The 19,355-nt window shown below is 37.4% G+C and overlaps 1 protein-coding gene across 1 annotated transcript; it reads right to left on the reverse strand.

The window, feature by feature from the left end:
- Positions 1-4,549: 4,549 nt before the first annotated feature.
- cited4b (Cbp/p300-interacting transactivator, with Glu/Asp-rich carboxy-terminal domain, 4b) lies at positions 4,550-6,919 on the reverse strand. Its single transcript, XM_026283803.1, has 2 exons — positions 6,730-6,919; positions 4,550-5,987 (listed from the first exon to the last, which is right to left on the reverse strand). The coding sequence occupies exon 2, from the start codon at positions 5,977-5,979 to the stop codon at positions 5,227-5,229; it is 753 nt and encodes a 250-aa protein (XP_026139588.1). The 5' UTR covers positions 5,980-5,987; positions 6,730-6,919; the 3' UTR covers positions 4,550-5,226.
- Positions 6,920-19,355: the final 12,436 nt, after the last annotated feature.

Raw genomic sequence — 19,355 nt, forward strand, 5'->3', positions numbered from 1 at the left:
TTGACATTCTTAGAGCTAAGGGATATCGGTAGTTGAGTGCTCAGCGATGAATAGCTTAAAGCCACCCCCACAGACACACACACATACATGCACAACACTGAACAAACAACAAACAGTGCCACTCCTACCTCGGCTTGTTGAAGCTGGCCTGGCTGAGATGTAAGCTTCACACAGGAAAATGAATCCTTTACACAGTGCCCTTAACTTCAAAAGCCCTAGGCAATAAACAGTGGAAGGGGAAGGGAACGATGGGAGCAGAGCGAAGAGAATCTCCAGCGATTTTAGCTGTCAAACACTCTTGGTGCCACGGCCTGCCTAAACATGTGTGGCATCATTTGCACCTACATAATGAAGATATTGATGAACGTGTGGAGACCTGTGATGGGCCAAAACATGAATATTCATAGTTAAAGGTGGTTATGGTAGCTCTGTAGCTAGAGCTGGTCTAGCTAATGCTCAATTAGGGTTGTTGGCTGGCAGTCAGGCGAAACAAGAGCAGGAAGTGTGGTCCATCACAATCAATTTCTCGCGTACGTTCACGCATGAATGGTCAGCGTGGGGGTAAAACCAATTGAAGTCCAAAAAACATGTTTTTATTTGAAAGACAGTCAGTTGGCAGAAGGGAAAACATGTTGATGCACGCTCCACCCATTGATCCCTTCCTGTATTTTTCTCTCTCATATAATGATATAATGCTGATATAGGCTTATTAGATCACATGCTTTGTGATCTAATAAATCTTTTGGCTTGAAAGGATCTGAAAGGTGTTTGCAGCCTGGTGCCATAAGAGAACCGTGTGCTGTGGTTCTTCAGAAAACCTTCTTCAAAGAACCCAGGTGGGCTTCATGTTTGCGTGTTTACACATGGTGCAACGTGCAACAATATGCTAAAGAATTTATGGATTCAAACTTTTTTGTAAAGCCAAAGAACCAAACAGCCAAATAAAAAATCTATAGAAATACAAAAGGTTCTTAATAAGAAGATCAATAAATTAAAGCAATTGTTAACATGTTGTTCCAAATCTGTATGAATCTCTTCAAATCTCTTCTCTCTTTCTCTCTTTGTTTTGAGAATTGTCTCTGTAGCTTTATTTTATTTTCTGTCCATACAATGGAATTCAATGGCCAATACCAGCATTCTTCAAAATATCTCCTTATCTTCTTTCCCACCCAAAGTCATCCAGGTTTAGAATGACATGAGTAAATGATGACATAATTGTAATTTCTTGGGTCAGTACTGTTATGTACCACATCTTTTAATTATTTGGTCAGAAACGTTCTTGAAGTCCGGAATTACCGCTTCGAATCCTTCTAATGAATCAATCAACTGAATCAACTCACCGAATCATACTGACTGCTCACTCGCTCGCGTCATTATTTAAATTAGCTACTGTTTAATATAGCCACTGCTCTTGCTTTCTGTGCTGTCAGATATCGTTTGCAGACATTTCACTCCAGTATTTAATTAATTGTTCTTTGAAAGAAAATGATCAAATCTCCTCTCCTTCTGGACAAAGACATGAAATAGTAAACACCTCAGCCGCAAACTGTTGTAAGGAAAGCTGTGTAAGAGAGAAATAGCTGACTGTGTGATATGTTGAAGAGGGGTGGTCTCCGGGATCCTTCATGGCTACTGGGTAAAACCCTACACAGAATTTCCCAGACTACTCTTCTCAATTTCAGTAAGTGGCTCCCCCGCCCCCACCCAACCAAGACATTTCTTGTTTTGGACCTTGTCATTTTCTCATTCTACTGAATCCAAAGCTGTTCAGAGAGCTCAGTGTCTTTTCCTGTGTGTGTTTAGAGATTATTGTGGGTGGCCTCAGAGAGAGACAGCAAAAAAACAGTCAACAGTACATGTCTCCTGTCACACCCTGCTTAGTGTATGTCTAGTCTGGTTCCCCAGAAGAGTTTGACAAAGAGAAAATATATGATGGCGTAATCTAAAAGGCTTTAGTACTCCAAGTTTTCATAGAAAAGTTCATTATGATAAATTGTTGTTCCATTGCATTATTTTCTATACAAAACAATTAGCTAATAGCTGACAGTAATAATCAGTCACACCCAATCCTTATCTAATAGGCGGATGAGTGATGCCATATGGCTGAAGACACCCAGGGATGTTACATGTTATAATGTTCTCATTCACACAATAGTTGTATGTTCCATCACCTGAGAAAGAAACCACGCACACCTTCCCTCTCCCTGTTGTGCACACACACCTATATTTATCTTATTAAATCGCAAAGTTCACAAAGACAGCTGAATTTCCCAGAGAAGAGGTGAGATTACCGATACATCTTTGAACTGAAAACCCCTACTTTTCATTTCAGAAGTGTACAGTCGAAGTTCTTTTAAGCTGTTTCGATTTATAAACGCTGGATTAAATGTCACTTGGCACATGTTACTGTTACAACTTGATTACAGCGTACTCATGTACAATCAAAACATTCAGGTGCATTTTTTTTAAGTTTTAAAAAGCTTTTAAACTAAAATCATCTGTCATATAAGGTTTTAAAGTGTTACTCCAACAAAAATTCATTATTTTTTATGGTTTTGAAAGAAATCTAATGATCACCAAGGCTGCATTAATTATATATATATATATATATATATATATATATATATATATATATATATTTTTTTTTTTTATGTAATTCATTCCTGTGATGGTAAAGCTGAATTTTCAGCAGCCATTTAAAGTCACATGATTCTTCAGAAATTTGGTGTTGAGATTTGGTGCTCAAGAAACATTTGTTATTATCAGTGTTGAAAACCATTTTGTGGAAACCAGGATCCGTATTTTTCAGGATTATCTGATGAAAAGTTGTTCAAAATTCTAATATTTATTTGGAATAGAAATTTGTTAAATGATAAATAATTGTACTGTTACTTTTAAACAATGTAACGAGTCCTTGCTGAATCGAAGTATTAGTTATATTTTTAAAATCTTACCTCAAAATTTTGAATGGGTGTGTATGTTAATAAAACTAAACTAAAAATGTATGAAAAATAATTTTTAAGTGCCCAATCTCCCATTTCTAACCCATCTCATTTATACATATAAATTTTATTGCTCAAAATAAATAGAATCTCCTAAAAAAATGACTCTTCTGTATCAGTTTGGATAGATCTAGAGGATCAATCTGTTAGAAATTAGAAATCATATACATGAAGACATTGTGAATGTGAATTTATACTCATTCAGTCATACCATGTTAATTCACAATGCATAAGCTTCTAATTTTGCTGTTTATGGGTCCAAGACTAGGCATCAAGACCATACGAAGGAAAGGGCACCAACTTCAACTCAAAAACAAATCAGAGACTAACAAACGTATAGATTTTGAAAATAAACAGGGTGGAGCCAACACTGAGACACTCTGATGGTGTCTGTTAGTTCATTCCTGGCGTTCACCATCCACAAGCATTCATTTTGTATTATTAAGGCTTGTTCTGATACCAGAGCAATCAAAGAGGAATCCAATGCAAGTGCTACTACACAGTTACCACATTGACTTTCTTCTAGCCCTTCCTCCGCTGAGGAGGAACAGGAAGTGACAGTGGAGCGTTAACGGCTTGTCACTGCAATCTTCACCCTTCCCCCCACCCAAACCCCCTCACCACAGCATGTCCGTAAATGGACAACACTTTGCCCTCTGTTCTCATTACAAAAACACAGGCCCAGGGTTCACATAAAGACTTGTAATGTCAAGGTAAGCACAGATTAACCTGGACAATTTCCACTACCTCCCCTATACACCTCTTATTATATCTGAAAGTAGGTAAAAGGTTGTTGCAGGCTTGTATATAAGACCTAATAAGTACGTACAAATGGAGAAAGTAGCTATTGCAGCACAATTCAACCACTTTACACCAAGCATGAAACTAGTTTGTTAACTAACAAAGGTTAGTCATGGGATTCTCAGAACTGTCACTAGTCTTAAGCAACAGCTTTTAACGAGAGTCAGTAATTGTTTTCAATAGCACATTTCAGTTTAACACCATGTATAGTTAACCCTCTCAAAATTAAAGTCAGTTAATTCACCTCTGTGCGGTTACAAGCCTTTATGACTTCCATCTCCATAAAACAAACTGATAATTTGATCTATGTTTTTGCACAATTATTGAGGTCCAAAAACTACTGGATCAAAATGAATTTAATTTTATGGAGAAGGAGAAAAAAAAGAGACAACCTAACACCACACACTCATTTCAAAGTAACTGGTAGGTTCCAAAAAAAAAAAATAATAATAATAATAATAATATGCATATCATCTTGGAACAACAGGAGGATGAATTGTAATTTTTTAATGAACTATCCCTTTTATGATAAATGGTAGATAACTAGTGAAGTAACCAATTTAACCAGGCAAGATTGCAATTAATTACATTTCAAGGAGTAAACTTCTATAGCTTGATATGACATTGTAACTAATCAAATAAAGCGAATCCAAGCTTCATATTTTAGAAATTTTCTGAACGCTTTTAACAAATATACATGGCTTCACTCACCCCTTTTCATTTCCACAAATAAGATAAGAGACTGATGAAAAATTAGGCCAGCGTTAAAAAAACTTGACCATCTTTATTACAAGTCACACATAGGTTTGAGCCCTCCTGGACTGTTGGGGTGGGGTTTGGGGAGACAAATAAATAATAGCAACTTGATTTAAGGCAATTCTAAAGCTTAGACAGACCAGTTGTATCACGACAGGCGTTAACCACTATTGTAAGCAAGCAGTGGTTTGGGTTTGCTGAAACTTTACCGTAAAACAAAACATCAGACTTACAGTTTGGGTCTGATTAACAAAGTTCTCAGTCTAAGTGATCAATAACAACAGTTCAGCAATACCATTCTGGGAGTTTCCCCATAAACCACAGGTTCTTAACGTCATTGCTTTTTTGTTCTATGTTAATACATCTGATAAGCAATAAATAAATACATTTTTAAATCTAAAACTGCATTGAAGACAAATAAGGTTTGAGTGTCTTTACATTGCACCAAGTTCACAGTTCTGAAGTGTTGTTACATTCATCCATGGATCGCCGCTCGGCGTTCCAGACGGAATCAGAACTGTAGTCCTGATAGGAGCTTGACCACCCGTTTCTGTGGACAAAGAGACATCTGATCGCCTCTTGTCTTGGTGATGGCGATCCCAAAAAATAGATCAAAAGAGCAACTTCTGCTGCCCATATCGCCTTCAAGCGTCCATATGTTCCAGTCTTAGCAGCTAACGGTGCTTGGCTGCTGTTTGCTCACAAAGTCCGAGATAAAGTCAAACTCGTTCTGTCCTAGAAAGAGTTCAGGGAGTTCCTGCACCCTGTCCAGTCCTAGTTCCATGACCAGCGATGTCAACACTTCCTCGTCAATCAGATCGGCATCCATGCCATTGAGACTGAGAGCCGGGCCGGCCATATGCTGCATGTTGCTCAACTGGGCCTGACCCATGCGGAACTGTGCCCCGTTCCCCATGTGGTTGCCGTTCATGTGTCCCAGAGGGTGTCCATGGTACTGGGTGTTGAGTTTCTGAAGGTGCATGCTAGCCATGAGCTGCTGGGAAGTGAGACCCCCGCTCATGTACTGTTGTTGTTGCTGCTGTTGTTGTTGTTGTTGTGGCGGAGGCTGTTGCTGCTGCACTTGGTGCATGTGGTGGTGCTGTTGGTGCTGCTGAACGTGATGTTGCTGCTGCTGGCCCTGGTTGTTGAACATCATGTTAGTTGACTGCATTTGGTGGTGACCCATCTGTCCATTCATAGGCCCCACCATGTTGGCCCTCTGGCGCATGGCAGCCTCCATGTTTCCCTGAGGCCCCGCTCCATAGTGCATCATCTGTCCATTGGGCATTGCTCTCAGCCCGGGCTGGGGTGCATGCTGCTGGGGGCCCGCCTGCAGGCCTCCATTCATGCCCATCCGGTAGCCATGCAGACCCCCGTTACCCTGTCCGTGGTTCATTGGCATCATCATGTGCTCTGCCATAAAATTTCCTTTCAATGAAACAGATTATATTAGGTTTAGAATTGGACTATTGACAACAAAAAGCAAGTTGTTTTACTCTAAGCCAAACTGATGAATGTAAATGCGTCTAGTTGAATTTACCACAAATTCTATAAATGCACAGAGAAATCTAACAGTTGTAATTCAAAATTTAGCAAAGAAATTCCAGTCTCATTGGACAGGTAGGAGAGATGTCTTTTTGCACACTTCAGCCCACCTGACTGCCTACTCAACACACTACTACCTCTTAAATCTCAATGATGCACATCCAAGCAACACTTCTGAAATTAAATGGAGTGTTATTTTTCAGTACTAACGCTTTCACACAGCCTCAATCTAAATAGATTCCAAGTATATTTTTAAACACTAGATCTAAACAATGAGGATAACTGAAAATGCATTTTAATTAAACCCTTACATTTAAGAAATTGCTCGCCATTTTTTATATATATTATATCCTGTACTTTACACATAGAAATTTAAATAATGCACAGCATAAATCCAAAGAAAGTCACCGTGCAGCGAAGCAAACAATGGATCTGCCACCCTGAGCTTTAAATTACTGGCGCCGTCTTAAAACCTAGTGAGCAGCCTACCTAGACAGCATTTTGGACCTCGCAAGCGCGTTAAATGCTACAAGCGCTTATGACGACTAAAATGCTGTCTAGATAGGCAGCACACTGCGTTTTAAGACACAGTCCGTGAGTTTCTCAAGCGTTTTGAATCTCTTACCCCGTGTCCTGTGCTCAGTGACTCCGCCGCTGCAGGGCAAATTCGCTTTATCTGTTCCAAAGCCTCTGAAGTATTACACTTTGTATTCCGCAAGGTGAAGCTTCATACTCCAGCGGACCCACGCACAAAAGAGCGCTGCTCACTATCTTCAAACGAGAAAGAGAGTGTGTGTGTTTTCTGGGTCAACTCCACGGGCTTATATATATGAGAAAAGCGGAGAGGTGGAGCTATCGTTCACTCCATCCTTTGTTGCCATTGGCCCTGCTGTTTAATATCAGTGTGCATAGAAAACCCTAGCGGTTTCTGTCAAACACTGGCCAATTTCTGTCTACAGTTTTGGGTTGTTTTTCTGTTTCTGATTTAATTTGAACAGGAAATCCCTTCAGAAGAAGCTGATCTGTTTGATTTTAAGTGAAGCTTAAGGGCAAGAGATAGATAGATAGATAGATAGATAGATAGATAGATAGATAGAAAATTAAGTTGTAAATAAAACAAATTATTGGAGAACACTTTACAAGTAGGCTATGTTTTCAGTGTTTCTACTTCAGTATTTAATGTTTAATTTAATGCGTTACTTTGTTATTTGTTTCTTTGTAAATAATTGTGCAATTTACAAGCAATTTCATCATTTAAATTTTTTTCTTTTCCTTAACTTTTTTTCAGTATTGTTAATACTGCACAACTAATCTAATTTCTAAACGTGATTACAATTAGTGATGTTACAGTTATTTAATTGTTCAAAGAGGAAATTAATTGTTCAATATCCACTTATGTTATTCTGCGTGCTTAAGATGCGTTTTTTTTCCCCTGCATGTTATCTTAAGGGTTTTCCCCATTGTTTTAAATCATGTTTTAGTATAACATTATAATACCTATGTTTTTTATTTATTTTTATTTTTTTTACTTTTTTATAATTTCAAGAAGAAACCAATTCGATGTATAGTTGCCATTTGAGGCTTAATACTATAGAAAAGCAATACTAGTTTTTCAGTTAGAGTGTTTTCAGCCTGTTTATTTTCATATAACAATAAGTCATGCAGTTGCATCAAACAATGGTATATAAACATCATTCAAAGTCAGTTGTGATAATTGTAATTAATAATCGCAATTACAATTTCAAGACATAACCGCGCAGCCCTAATTGTTAGATAGATTTACAATCTTAATGCTGGATGCACATGTTATGTGTGTGTGTATATATAGTGTTTCAATAACTCTTCATGCATCTAACCATGGATTAAAAAAAAAAAAAAATCCACTCTGAATGAAAACAAAACATTTTTAGATTAACAATCCTATTGTTTATTAGTCTAGTTTAATAAATGTCCTTACGTGTTGTTCTCCAGAGCTGTTTTTGTTTTGGTCATTGTGAGTGCTAATACATTAGTGTGAGTGTGTGTGATCTGGCGGCTCTGTGGCAGTCCATGTGACCCAGTGCTCGCGCTGGTGTGAGAGAGAGAGAGAGGGGAGGGGAAAGGAATGCTGGTGCTATTCTGGGCCACCGGCTGGAGTGGTGGTGGTCCAAACCTGGGCTGCATCTGCAATTCATTGGAAGTAAATAGTGGGGTAGCTTCCTACTGGTTCAGATCCGATGATCTTGATGAAGATGGTGTTACATACCAAACTGGACCCTGATCACTTGCTCTGAACACAACAACACTGGGCTTGTCTGTTAGACAGAGCAGGGAATCAACATTCTCTGTTTTGTCACAATAGCTCACTGTTTACTCAGAGGTCAATACTGGTCAGAGCAAAGCTTCACACCTCTAAAGTGCATTATCTCTTGACAAATTAACATCTCAATTCCTGTGTCTTTGTTTTGTGTTATTACCAAGACCTTGGGTGTAATTTGTATGATAATCTGTCCACACCTTCAACAGCTTGCTGCACTTCTAAACTGTTAAAGACTAATTTCGTTGTGTTAGGAAATATGGGACAGAAGTCACATCACATTATAGGTCAAAGATAAGTTATCATGATAACTAAGTATAAACTGACAATCCACACTAGCCCAAGTAAAAAGCTCAGCTTGTACAAAACATCTTCATCATTTTCGCTAACACCAGCGGGTTCTTCATTGTTCCTTCCTTTTCATTGTTTATCTGGATACCAAAGCTCATCTATGTTGGGTTCGCTCATGATTATAATACTAGTCACATTATTATGGATCATCTAGCATTACCATATTCAAATCCTCGAAGAAAGAATTGAGCTTCTGCTGTGTTTTTAAAAAGTTTCACGTAAGTTATAAACAGCAGCTTTTTCAAAATCATTCTCGTTTACCCCCAAATGCTGTTGTTGTGTAAACAAATATGGAAAAACCCATAAAAAGTTTCCAGTTTTTGGCTGAAAACATTGTCCTAACCCTAACCCTAACCCTAACCCTAACCCTAACCCTTAATTACAAATTACATATCATTTCTTTTATGGGTTGTTTTTGATTGTTTTGTTGTATAAAATTTCATTCAGTTTTTATGAAGGGAGATGACGTAATGTCCATATACTTCTTTAAATCAAACAAAAATTTTGGTAAAATTTGAATGAACATATAAAGAAAATTTCTTTTTTCTCTTTTTTTTACTCATGCTTTTCCTTCACTGGTTCATTTTAAATGATCCTGCAGTGTGACAAATGAATATTCAATAAATGTCACACCACATGTTTAACTTTTCTTTAATGTAAATTATCAAAGAGTGAAACGTTAAAAGTATTCAACCCCAATCATACTAGGGCCCACTTTACCAATGGGGATCTAAATAAATAATGGAATACAAAGACTTTCACCAAGCCATTTGTACTTACAAAATGTAAGATCCACAAGATCGCAGTTTTTAATAATCATTTATCTGGACTCAAGTGTTGTGATTCTCTAAAGCAGCTGTGGTTAAATCAATATTTCAGTGAGAATAATCACACTGCATATTCACAATTACCTGTGCATTAGACCTCATCCGTTCCTTGAGGCAGATGCACGGTCCATTGAGAACTCAGCTGTGGGAGCTGCTTATTTACCTATAATGCCTCAGCCTTACGAAGGTGTGCATGTAGACATGGAGGATTAATGTCTATTGACACAAACGATTCAAACATGTGATTAAGCCTAAACAACTAGACATGCCTGTGTATATCAGCGCCACAGTCCTGAAGACTTGCCCTACAGTTAGTGGTTTAGCGTCCAGCTTAGACAACTAGTTTGCAGGCTTGTTTGTACAGTGTGTGTCTGGCTGACCATGGGCTCGTCCTCCCCCACAGCTGATTAGCAAAGAGGCAAGAAGCTGGAGGAGGGGCAGGCCAACTGCCACCAAAAGCTGCCTGCTAAAGGACTCGAGAGAATAAATACAGTTGATAACATATCAAGACTGTAGATTCTCTGTATAAAACCCATTCACATGGTCACCAAAGAACTTCTGTTTCTTGTGGAGATGTTGCTTTAGGCTTCTTCAACCTGATCTCACAGCAATTTATAAGAGATGGCTAATTCAAATGACCTTGCTCATACGAATTTGTACATCATGTGAAAAATCAACATAGCCCTACTAAACAAAATTACAAAATCGAAATTATCAGATCGTACTAATTCGTACCAATTAACCACCTCGTAAAATGAATTTGTTGTGAGAGCAATGCTTTTATTTCACCTTTATTTTAGTCTTAATTAAAATTCTTAGTCTTGCACTAATTGAGTCACCAGTGCACACTATACTAAATACATAGCAAAGCTTGTCATCTGAATTTTTTAAAACTGGCTCTTAATCTAAAATAATTTTGCATGATGTCACTGAGGCCTTTCCGCCTACTGGACAACCATTATTGGTAATAGCTAAATAGCTCGGCATTGTTGTGACTTATTCTGGCAACATTGTGATATGCGATGCCCACATTTCAAAATCAATTTATGAAATCCCGTCCTACAGTTCTTTTCTTTAAAATAGTTTATTTTTCTATTTGTAAATCTGCTAACATTCAATTGTTTGAGGTCAGTAAATTCTTTTTTTTTATTTTTCAAGGATGCATTCAACTGATCAAAAGTGACACTAGAGACATTCATAATTTTACAAAATGCTATTCTTTTAAACTTTAAATTCATCAAAGAATCCTAATAAAATGCATCATAGTTTCTAGATATATAAATATTAAGCAGCACAACTGTAATCATCATTAAAATTAATAAGAAATGTTTCTTGAGCAGCAAATCTGCTTATTAGTACGATTTCTGAAGGAGTATGTGAAACTGGCTGCTGAAAATTCAGCTTTGCCATCATTACATTAATTTGTGAATGAAGTTATTAAATATATAGATTTATTCTTAGTTGTAATCATATTTCAGAATATTCTAAAATATATTTCACTGTTTTACTATATTTCATGACAAAAAAATGCAGCTTTTAGTTACTTTCAACAACGAAAAAAAACAAAAAATAATTTTCTAGCCCCAACCTTTTGCATAGTACATCACATTGTGGAAGTAAACTGAGCAGCAAAAAGCATTTTTTATCAGTTCCCTAGAAAACCATAGATGTTTTTGTCACTTTGCCCCGCTTTGCTATGAGATCAGACTCTGTCCCAGCCACCCCAACCCCCTCCAACCCAGTTACTGAAACACTTCACTATCTACCTTGTTTATTTAGCTCCAGAGTGACCCCTCGCTCTCTCAAGAGTTGAGCAGCTGGATATTGCTGCAAAGCTGTTGTTTTCACCCTTGTGTTTTCAATAGATATCTTAGTAAGGGCTAGGGACTTGTTTTGATTACAAATTCTCTACAAATTGTAAGTAATATGTGTCACCAGGGTCATATCAGGTCAGGTTTTTGGTGCTGGCTGCCTTACAAGTGCACTCCCAGTTAATATATGATGCAATTATGAGTTTCAACAGTACGAGTATGATTAAGTTGTGCAATTTGTTGTTGACTTCCATGGAATGTTAAAAAGAGAGTAAATCAGTCCGAATGTTATATATGTGACAACTTGGGTTATTTTTATATGGGTCTTGCACGAGATGCATCATACAGCATGATGGTTGAAATATAACAAAACCGGCATTTTTTCTTGTGAATGGTCCTATAACTTGCAAAGCCACAATAATAGGGCATAGTGCAGATTTTCCAAAGAATGCATGTATGACAGCAGGAGCGGGGCCTTCTACTGTTTCACCAAAACAGAAACACACCTGCTGGGCTTCAGAGAATCTTCTCCCCACCCCCACTTATACAACCCTTCCCCCAAAACCCTGCATATCCATAATGCTTTGTCTTATTCTACAGATCAACTTCTCCTGAAGCACCACACTTAACAAAATAAAGAGTGTTACCACCCACTCAAGACATGGGCCATTGAAGGTGTTCATCTCAGCGCTCTAGAACCAACACAAGCATTACCTTATAAAGCTTAGTGGCTGACCCATAATCACCAAGCTGCCTGCTAGAGCATTCGCAGATAATTAAGGGAAAGATGTTCTCAGAAGATCAGGATGGCAGCACCATCTGCTATTTTGTTAACTGCTTAAACAGTGATGTTGGTTAGCCTACTTGACTTTTGGCTACACGCAGACTTTGGTGTATTCGTGAACTTCAGTTCTGGTGGTTCAGCACCTGGAGACCCAGTTTTGTTCACGCAAAACAATCTGTTTCAGTTGTGATCTGTGCACCATTTTTGCATGGAGCAGCTGACTGGTGCAGCTGTGGGACCTGTAAGAACACACGTCCTGCTTGTGTTGTTGTTCTAAAAGTGTGTGACTCAGTGTTTATGACTCTTACTGTATACTGTACAGTGGAGTAGGTTTTGACAGGAGGCATTGTGGGTGCCCACAGCCTTGAATGTATAACAGCCAGATGGTTTATGAAACTATAAAACAATGAATTTATTTCTGAGCTTTAGAAAATGTTGTTTGCTGTGTGTGTGTGTGTGCGTGTGTTTGTTTGTTTGTTTGTGTTTGTGTGTGTATACATAGGCTACAATAACATAAACAAAAATTAAATAGACAATTACACAAATTAATAAAAAATAAATAAGTGTAAATTGTGGTATCTGAGTGAGATAAATAAGATAAATATTTAGGTCTTTTAAATTAATTAATAGAAAATACATTTGAAGTAAATAAATAAACAAATAAATAAATAAACATTTTTAAATACATTTAACATTGAATATCAATTAAAAACATCATCCCAAAAACTATATATAAAAAATGATATAGTGTCGATTAGGTCAGTATCTCTGAGGTGTGATGGATGGAATCTGGGAGGATACAGAAATGTAATGTTTAAAACTTTCTTTTTATGCTATAGGTTGATTTTATGTCATACAGTAAAAAAAACTATTAGTAATCGTTTGTGCAACCTTAAACTGTTTTGTCAACTCAAATATTATAGTTGTCACTTAGTACACAACACTTGACTAAACTAAATTATACTAAAGTGTATAAAACAGATTTCAAATAATAATAATTCTAATAATAGAACAGAATATTAATGTGTGCTTATAATGCTTTTAAAAGTCACAAGACAACTGACATCATATTCATAAAAAGTGTAATTCTTAAAAATTAATTCTTAATGTTCTTCAACACTCTTAAAAATAAAGGTTCTTTATTGGCATCAATGGTTCTATAAAGAACCGTAAACATCCATGAAACCTTTCAAATGCAGAAAAGGTTCTTCATAGTCCATAAAGGTTATTTAGATTTCTAAAATGTTCTTCAAAAGCTGTTCACTGAAAGCTTCTTTGGGGACCCAAACAATTGTTCTTCTATGGCATCACTGCAAAAACACCCTTTTGGAACCTTTATTTTTAAGAGTGTACGCAGTGGTTGATATATGTAATTTTGTTTTTTTTATCCAATATAAACTGAGTTGCAACCCAATTTTTCCCTGATTACGGTCACACTGAAATCACCCAATTCTATGTTAGCTGTCAAAACCACCTTGTAAACTGTAACTAGTGCAGTGCTCTCAGTTTTATTTTCCTATCATCATCAAACAGCGAAACTAGAGTTTGATTCTATCTGCACTCAAACCCCCAAACCCCCCACCCTCTCATTTTGTGTTGTGGTCTTGAAGTGGCTGAGGGGGCTGGGGTTTGTTATTGTTCAGACTTCTCATACGAGAAATGTCTATAAATACATGCAGTGCTTCCTCTTGGTGAACAGAACGCCCCATCTCTGGGAAGTGGAGGCTGCTGGACATGGTGAGTCAGGGCCATGGGAGAGAGCAGTGGGTGGACACACTGCCACTGAGGAACAATCTTTCGCTTTTGCACGAGAGGGTCTTGTTTCAGGGAGCGAGAGCAGTGTTTGAATTCTCTAAACCCTTTTGTGCCACATCATGTTGAAGCAGCCCTGCAAATTAAACTAGAATCAACATCACTGGATTTACCGAGGACAATGACATCTCACTGCAGATGAAAGCACTAAAATATTATATTCATTAAAGAATTGTGTTGAAATTTACTGTGTCAGAAATACAAATGGTGCTGAGATTCCCTTTCCGGTTTTAGTAAATCACTGTTTATGCCACTCTTGTCCATAGGTACTTGAAAATCTTGATCATTAATGGTTTATGGAGACGAGGGCTATCCATCGGTTTTCGATCTGTGGATACAGGGCAGAAGTCAGTACAGGAGCTCAATTACCGTACACGCCACTGCACTGTCACTATAGGTTCGGGATTATTACAAAAGCTGTGCAGCAAGCCATAAATTCTCTCCAATTAATATAACTGCATACTAAACATCCTTTCTTAGTAGTAGTATTGTAATACAATTTATTTTATGCAAAAATATAAATATCGACTCAGGGGATGTTTGGTCAAATAAAATAAAATGTATTTACTTATTTACCTATTGCTTTGGAATGGATTTGAAGTATGTCATATTAACAATTCCAAATTGAAGCTATATGCTCGAAATGTGACATAAAAGAGTACTGCAATTCCAAGAAATAGAAAGTAAATGAGTGAAGTTTTGCGATAGGAGGAACAATGCAGTGATTCCTTACCATGGAAACTCCCATACACATTGAGTAACACTACCATCTCTCTGCAAGTTTCAGGTTTATTTAAGAAATTACACAAGAAACTGTCTTATCAGCGAGCGCTAGATGTGATCTTTAAATGTTTGTACATCTCCAATCGTTTTTTGTCATTTAGGGATTATTAAACTATGGGTATTTTCCACAGGAATTTCATTACGGGGGTTTTGAGCTGTAAAGGAGAGGGTTATTTGCATACGCACAGTGGTGACATTTTACTTCAGCCATTGTTTGTTGACATTTGAAATCAGCCATATCTACCCATTATGTTATCGCAAGTTCGAAAACATTGAAACCACCGGATTACTGGGCAACCCTACTTTATACCATAAAAATGCGACTTTATCTGAAACAAGTCATTAACGATTAAATAGATGTTATTTCTCTGTGCCTGTGATTTCGGTCTCACATTATACTTGTTTGACGTTTAAGATATTTGAATGCATTTTGACTTGAATCATTTTAATTCACAACCTTTCCTCCACTCTCTGATCTGAAGGCACTTGGCACACAGCCGTGACACAAGATGGCTGGCAGCCTGAATAAACTGAAAGAGTGAGAGGGACCTGTATGGATAAGTATCTTGCGTGAGAATCCTCTGGAGATAATATACGGTGGGAAAGAGCGAGAGGAGAGCCGAGCGTGCAGCGACGCTAAGAATGCTGCATGAATCTTTTATTATCCCCTAGCCCAGTTAATGAGGTGGTGCTTCTTTAATAATTAGCGGGGAGACTGAGGCGTATTTCCATAGCAGAGCCTAAGGATGCAGAGGGCATCAGGGACTGTACGAAGAATGTGGGACGCATCAGAGATGAGCTGGAAAGAAAGATACACACGTGTGTTTTCAGATGTGTGTGTGTGCAGAAGTTTGCTTGTATGTGTGCTTGGGAAATGAGCGCTCCATTTGGAATCCTGAGGATCTGAGAAGGTGTTTACACTTGGTCTAACTATCTGACTGGGATAAGATCGAGTGTAAATGCAAACCTAGATGCCACAGGAGGTGGTTTGAGAGAGAGCCAGATGCATTTACACTTTTAACTCAGTCATCTGGTTGGTCAAGCCACATATGTAAACTTTACTCCTCTTAAATGTAAATATGTCGGATGCTTAAGTGCCTCACAATTACAGTGAGTAATCATGAATGAGACACATGGATGGAGAGGCTAAGAGAATGTTAAGGCTTAAATTGTATCTGGCACCTTATTACTTGCACGTATTCATGCACAAGTTGAAAGAATATAAGATCCCTTTACTGTTTCAATAAAACACACAACATACAAAAGAACAAGCCAAGAGCCACATTCTTGACACCCAACCCCATCACCCTCCCCCATTAATATGCACCCCTCCCCCATCAAAGCACACCGGCCTGCGTTCACACACAGACTCTCAGGGGCGGGCTGGCTGTGCTGCTTGCCCTCGATGTGTGTGTATGTGTGCAAGGTGGAGAGGGGGGATGTTTTCTCTTTAGACAGCTAATTGACTCACAGATGTCAGGATGAGCCGACAGAGGGGTGGCACTGCAACACACACACAGTCAAAACGGTCTGCAAACAAATCTGTTATGACCACGTCAAAGCGAGGTCTAGTTCTTCTGGTATAAATAAATCCAAGGCACAGACAGAGTTAGCAGAGCAAGAGTCTTTGTACACACGCATGCAGACCAAAACACACAAACAGACCCACTACACCTCGTGAGACGCTTTCACTGCTGCAAACAAACCAACCCCTACTGTAACTCAACCTGAGCTGGTGTTTGGACCACACACTAGAATTGTGCTCTATTATGAAGAGACTGGTGTATAATCTATAATGAAGGGTTCCCCGTGTAAAAGTCAATTTCATTTTCTTGAGAGAAAAAATAGAAAGACATAGTGATGACATATACAAATTTCGAGACAACCGTGCAGGTTTTTAAAGGCCCTGGGATTTTTAAATAAAGAAATGTGTGTGTGTGTGTGTGTGTAGTAACAATAGTATTTTCATCAGCTAAAAATAATTTAAGTCAGATATTTTAAGTCTATGTTTTGTATTTCCAAACATTAATTTTGCCATTAATTGTAATAATCCAATAAGGATTTCACAATGTGTTTGACAGCAGCTAGAGCTAGCTAGTGCACACCAAATGTTGATTTAATTTAATTAATAGAAGTTAAAGAGATGGTTCACCCAAAAATGATTTTTTTTTTTTCCATTTTCATTTTTTGTCTATTACGTTCTGGGGTAATCTCCAAAATAGTGGAAGATGTTAATTTTTGAACAATTGTTAATTGTTGAATAAATTATGTTATTATTGTTTACTTTGTGCACAAAAAGTATACTTGTAGTTTCGGAAAAAAATTACAGTTGAACCACTGATGTCACCTGGATTATTTTACGGTTTCTGTACGCGGATCATGTAATATCCATGCTGTCTATGAGGTCAGAGAGCTCTCAGATTTCATTAAAAATATCTTAATTTGTGTTCCGAAGATGAACGAAGGTTTTATGTGTTTGGAGTTTTGGAGTGACATGATGGTGAGTAATTAATGGCAGAATTTTATTTTTTATTTTTGGGAAAACTAACCCTTTAATTGATAAAGAAATGTATTGATGAAATTATTTTAAACAGCATCCTCATTTTACAGCATTTTTTACACAAGTGCCTAAAACATTTAACAGTACTGTAGCTTTGCAGATAGGTTGGAGACATTTTAAGCTGTTGAAAATAATAGTGTTTTTAATAATTTTGGCCACCACTCTGTATATATGTATATGAAAACCCTCTGAGCAATACAATTTTCCTAATGGAATCATTCTCATGAGCATACCTGGATGCATTGCTCAACGTAATAATAATAATAATAATAATAATAATAATAATAATAATAATAATAATAAAAATAAATAAATAAAACATATATATAGCCAAATAGTCACGTTTTGGTTTGGTTTGATTTGGTTGGCATATATTTTTCATATTAAATCTATGATTTAGGTGTCTGTTCAGAAAATGAAAAGGAAAAATACTTCGGGAACCAAGGCCACTGAAATGGTGGGTGCCCATTGTTGTGTTTTATTGAGAACAGACACCTTGCTTCACAATGTAGCCTGTTTTCTGTCAAAGAAAGAATCCGAAGTTATATAGGTTTATTTTAAGAGGATTTTTTTTCTGAAAAGATTACATTGTTATGTTTTCCTGATAATATCTGTCATATAATATGATAAAATGATGTCATGTTCTATCTGCTTTGTTGATGTCACAGCAGTTGTTATCAGAAATAATCAAAGACCTTGAGCCTCATGAAAAACAAGCGCACACACTCATGCACTCCCACACACTCTCACACATGTATTAAGAAATCCCTGTGTTGTTTTGCAATGCCACAAACAGCAAATCCCCTCACCAGACAAAATATCACACAGACCCTACAAGAGAAAAACACACCAGGAGAAAAACCTCAAAACCTACAGCTTTACTCAGTGTGACTGAATGTGTGATTCCAAAAACATGCAAGTGTCTGTGCCACAAGTTACCCAAATCTCAGCTGAATGTGAGCCAAAGCTCACGCTGGATGTTGAGTCAACCCTGTGTACTGCCCACAAGTGCAAAGTTTGTATCCTGTTATTCCACTTACCCACGCTGCTGTTGTCATCCTTTGCTAGGAAACTGAGGGGGAGATGGCCGGTGCCACCAGCAGGGTTTCACTTCCAGTACTGCGGAGTGACAGGAGGCTGGAGAACGTAACAGGATACACTGAACGGCAAATTTAAAAAAAAAATAAAGGTCATTACATAACAAGATATCAATCCATGTATGACATTCCATGCAAAAATAGGTTTCAAAATAAATCTAATTTTGTTCAAAATTAAGCGTCTGAACACCGTCTGGCTACTAGACGTTTTTGGAATGTGTCCATAGTTCATAGGATAAACAAACCTGAGGTTACTTTTCAAGGACACCTGTGTGAACTTAAGGGGAAATGACTTCATACATCTACTAAACATGAACTTGGGACCAGCTGGATAAAATAACTGAAAAAAAGGTTTTGAGAAAAGGCATCATTTGTTTTGCTGACGCCAACTGGTTTGATATTTTCAACCTAATGCAATAACATGTAGATATTTTTAAATGGCTTGTAGATATTTGTAAATACTTTTTGGAGCCTGTATATTCTCTCAAAACAAGGGGAAGAAATATTAAATGTATCAATTCATTTAATTAATTTAGTTCAGTATTAAATTAAATAAGTATATATTTTGTCAACATCTCTGATAGTTTTTCTCACTAAGCTTGCCATGATAGAGTTAGACTTCCATACAGAAACAACGTTCCATTAAAGTCGCAATATAATGGAAGTAGTGACAGATATTTTGTATTATGATATACAGCTTCTTGAAAAGAAAAGTAGGGCGGGTTCTTCTGTCTATCATTTTGTAGTTGGATTTTAAGATATGTCCATTATATTCAGCAATGAAGTCAGTCTGAGTACGAGCTTGTTACCAACGCGTCAACATTAAAGAATGGAGAAGTTCAACATACATCACTTAAGGTCTGTCATTTTACTGGAAGTTGACATATTAATTAAAAATCACAAGGTCAGAAAAGTTCACTGTAAGATCCA

This window comes from Carassius auratus, chromosome 16, assembly GCF_003368295.1.
Source record: "Carassius auratus strain Wakin chromosome 16, ASM336829v1, whole genome shotgun sequence".
Taxonomy (NCBI): domain Eukaryota; kingdom Metazoa; phylum Chordata; class Actinopteri; order Cypriniformes; family Cyprinidae; genus Carassius; species Carassius auratus.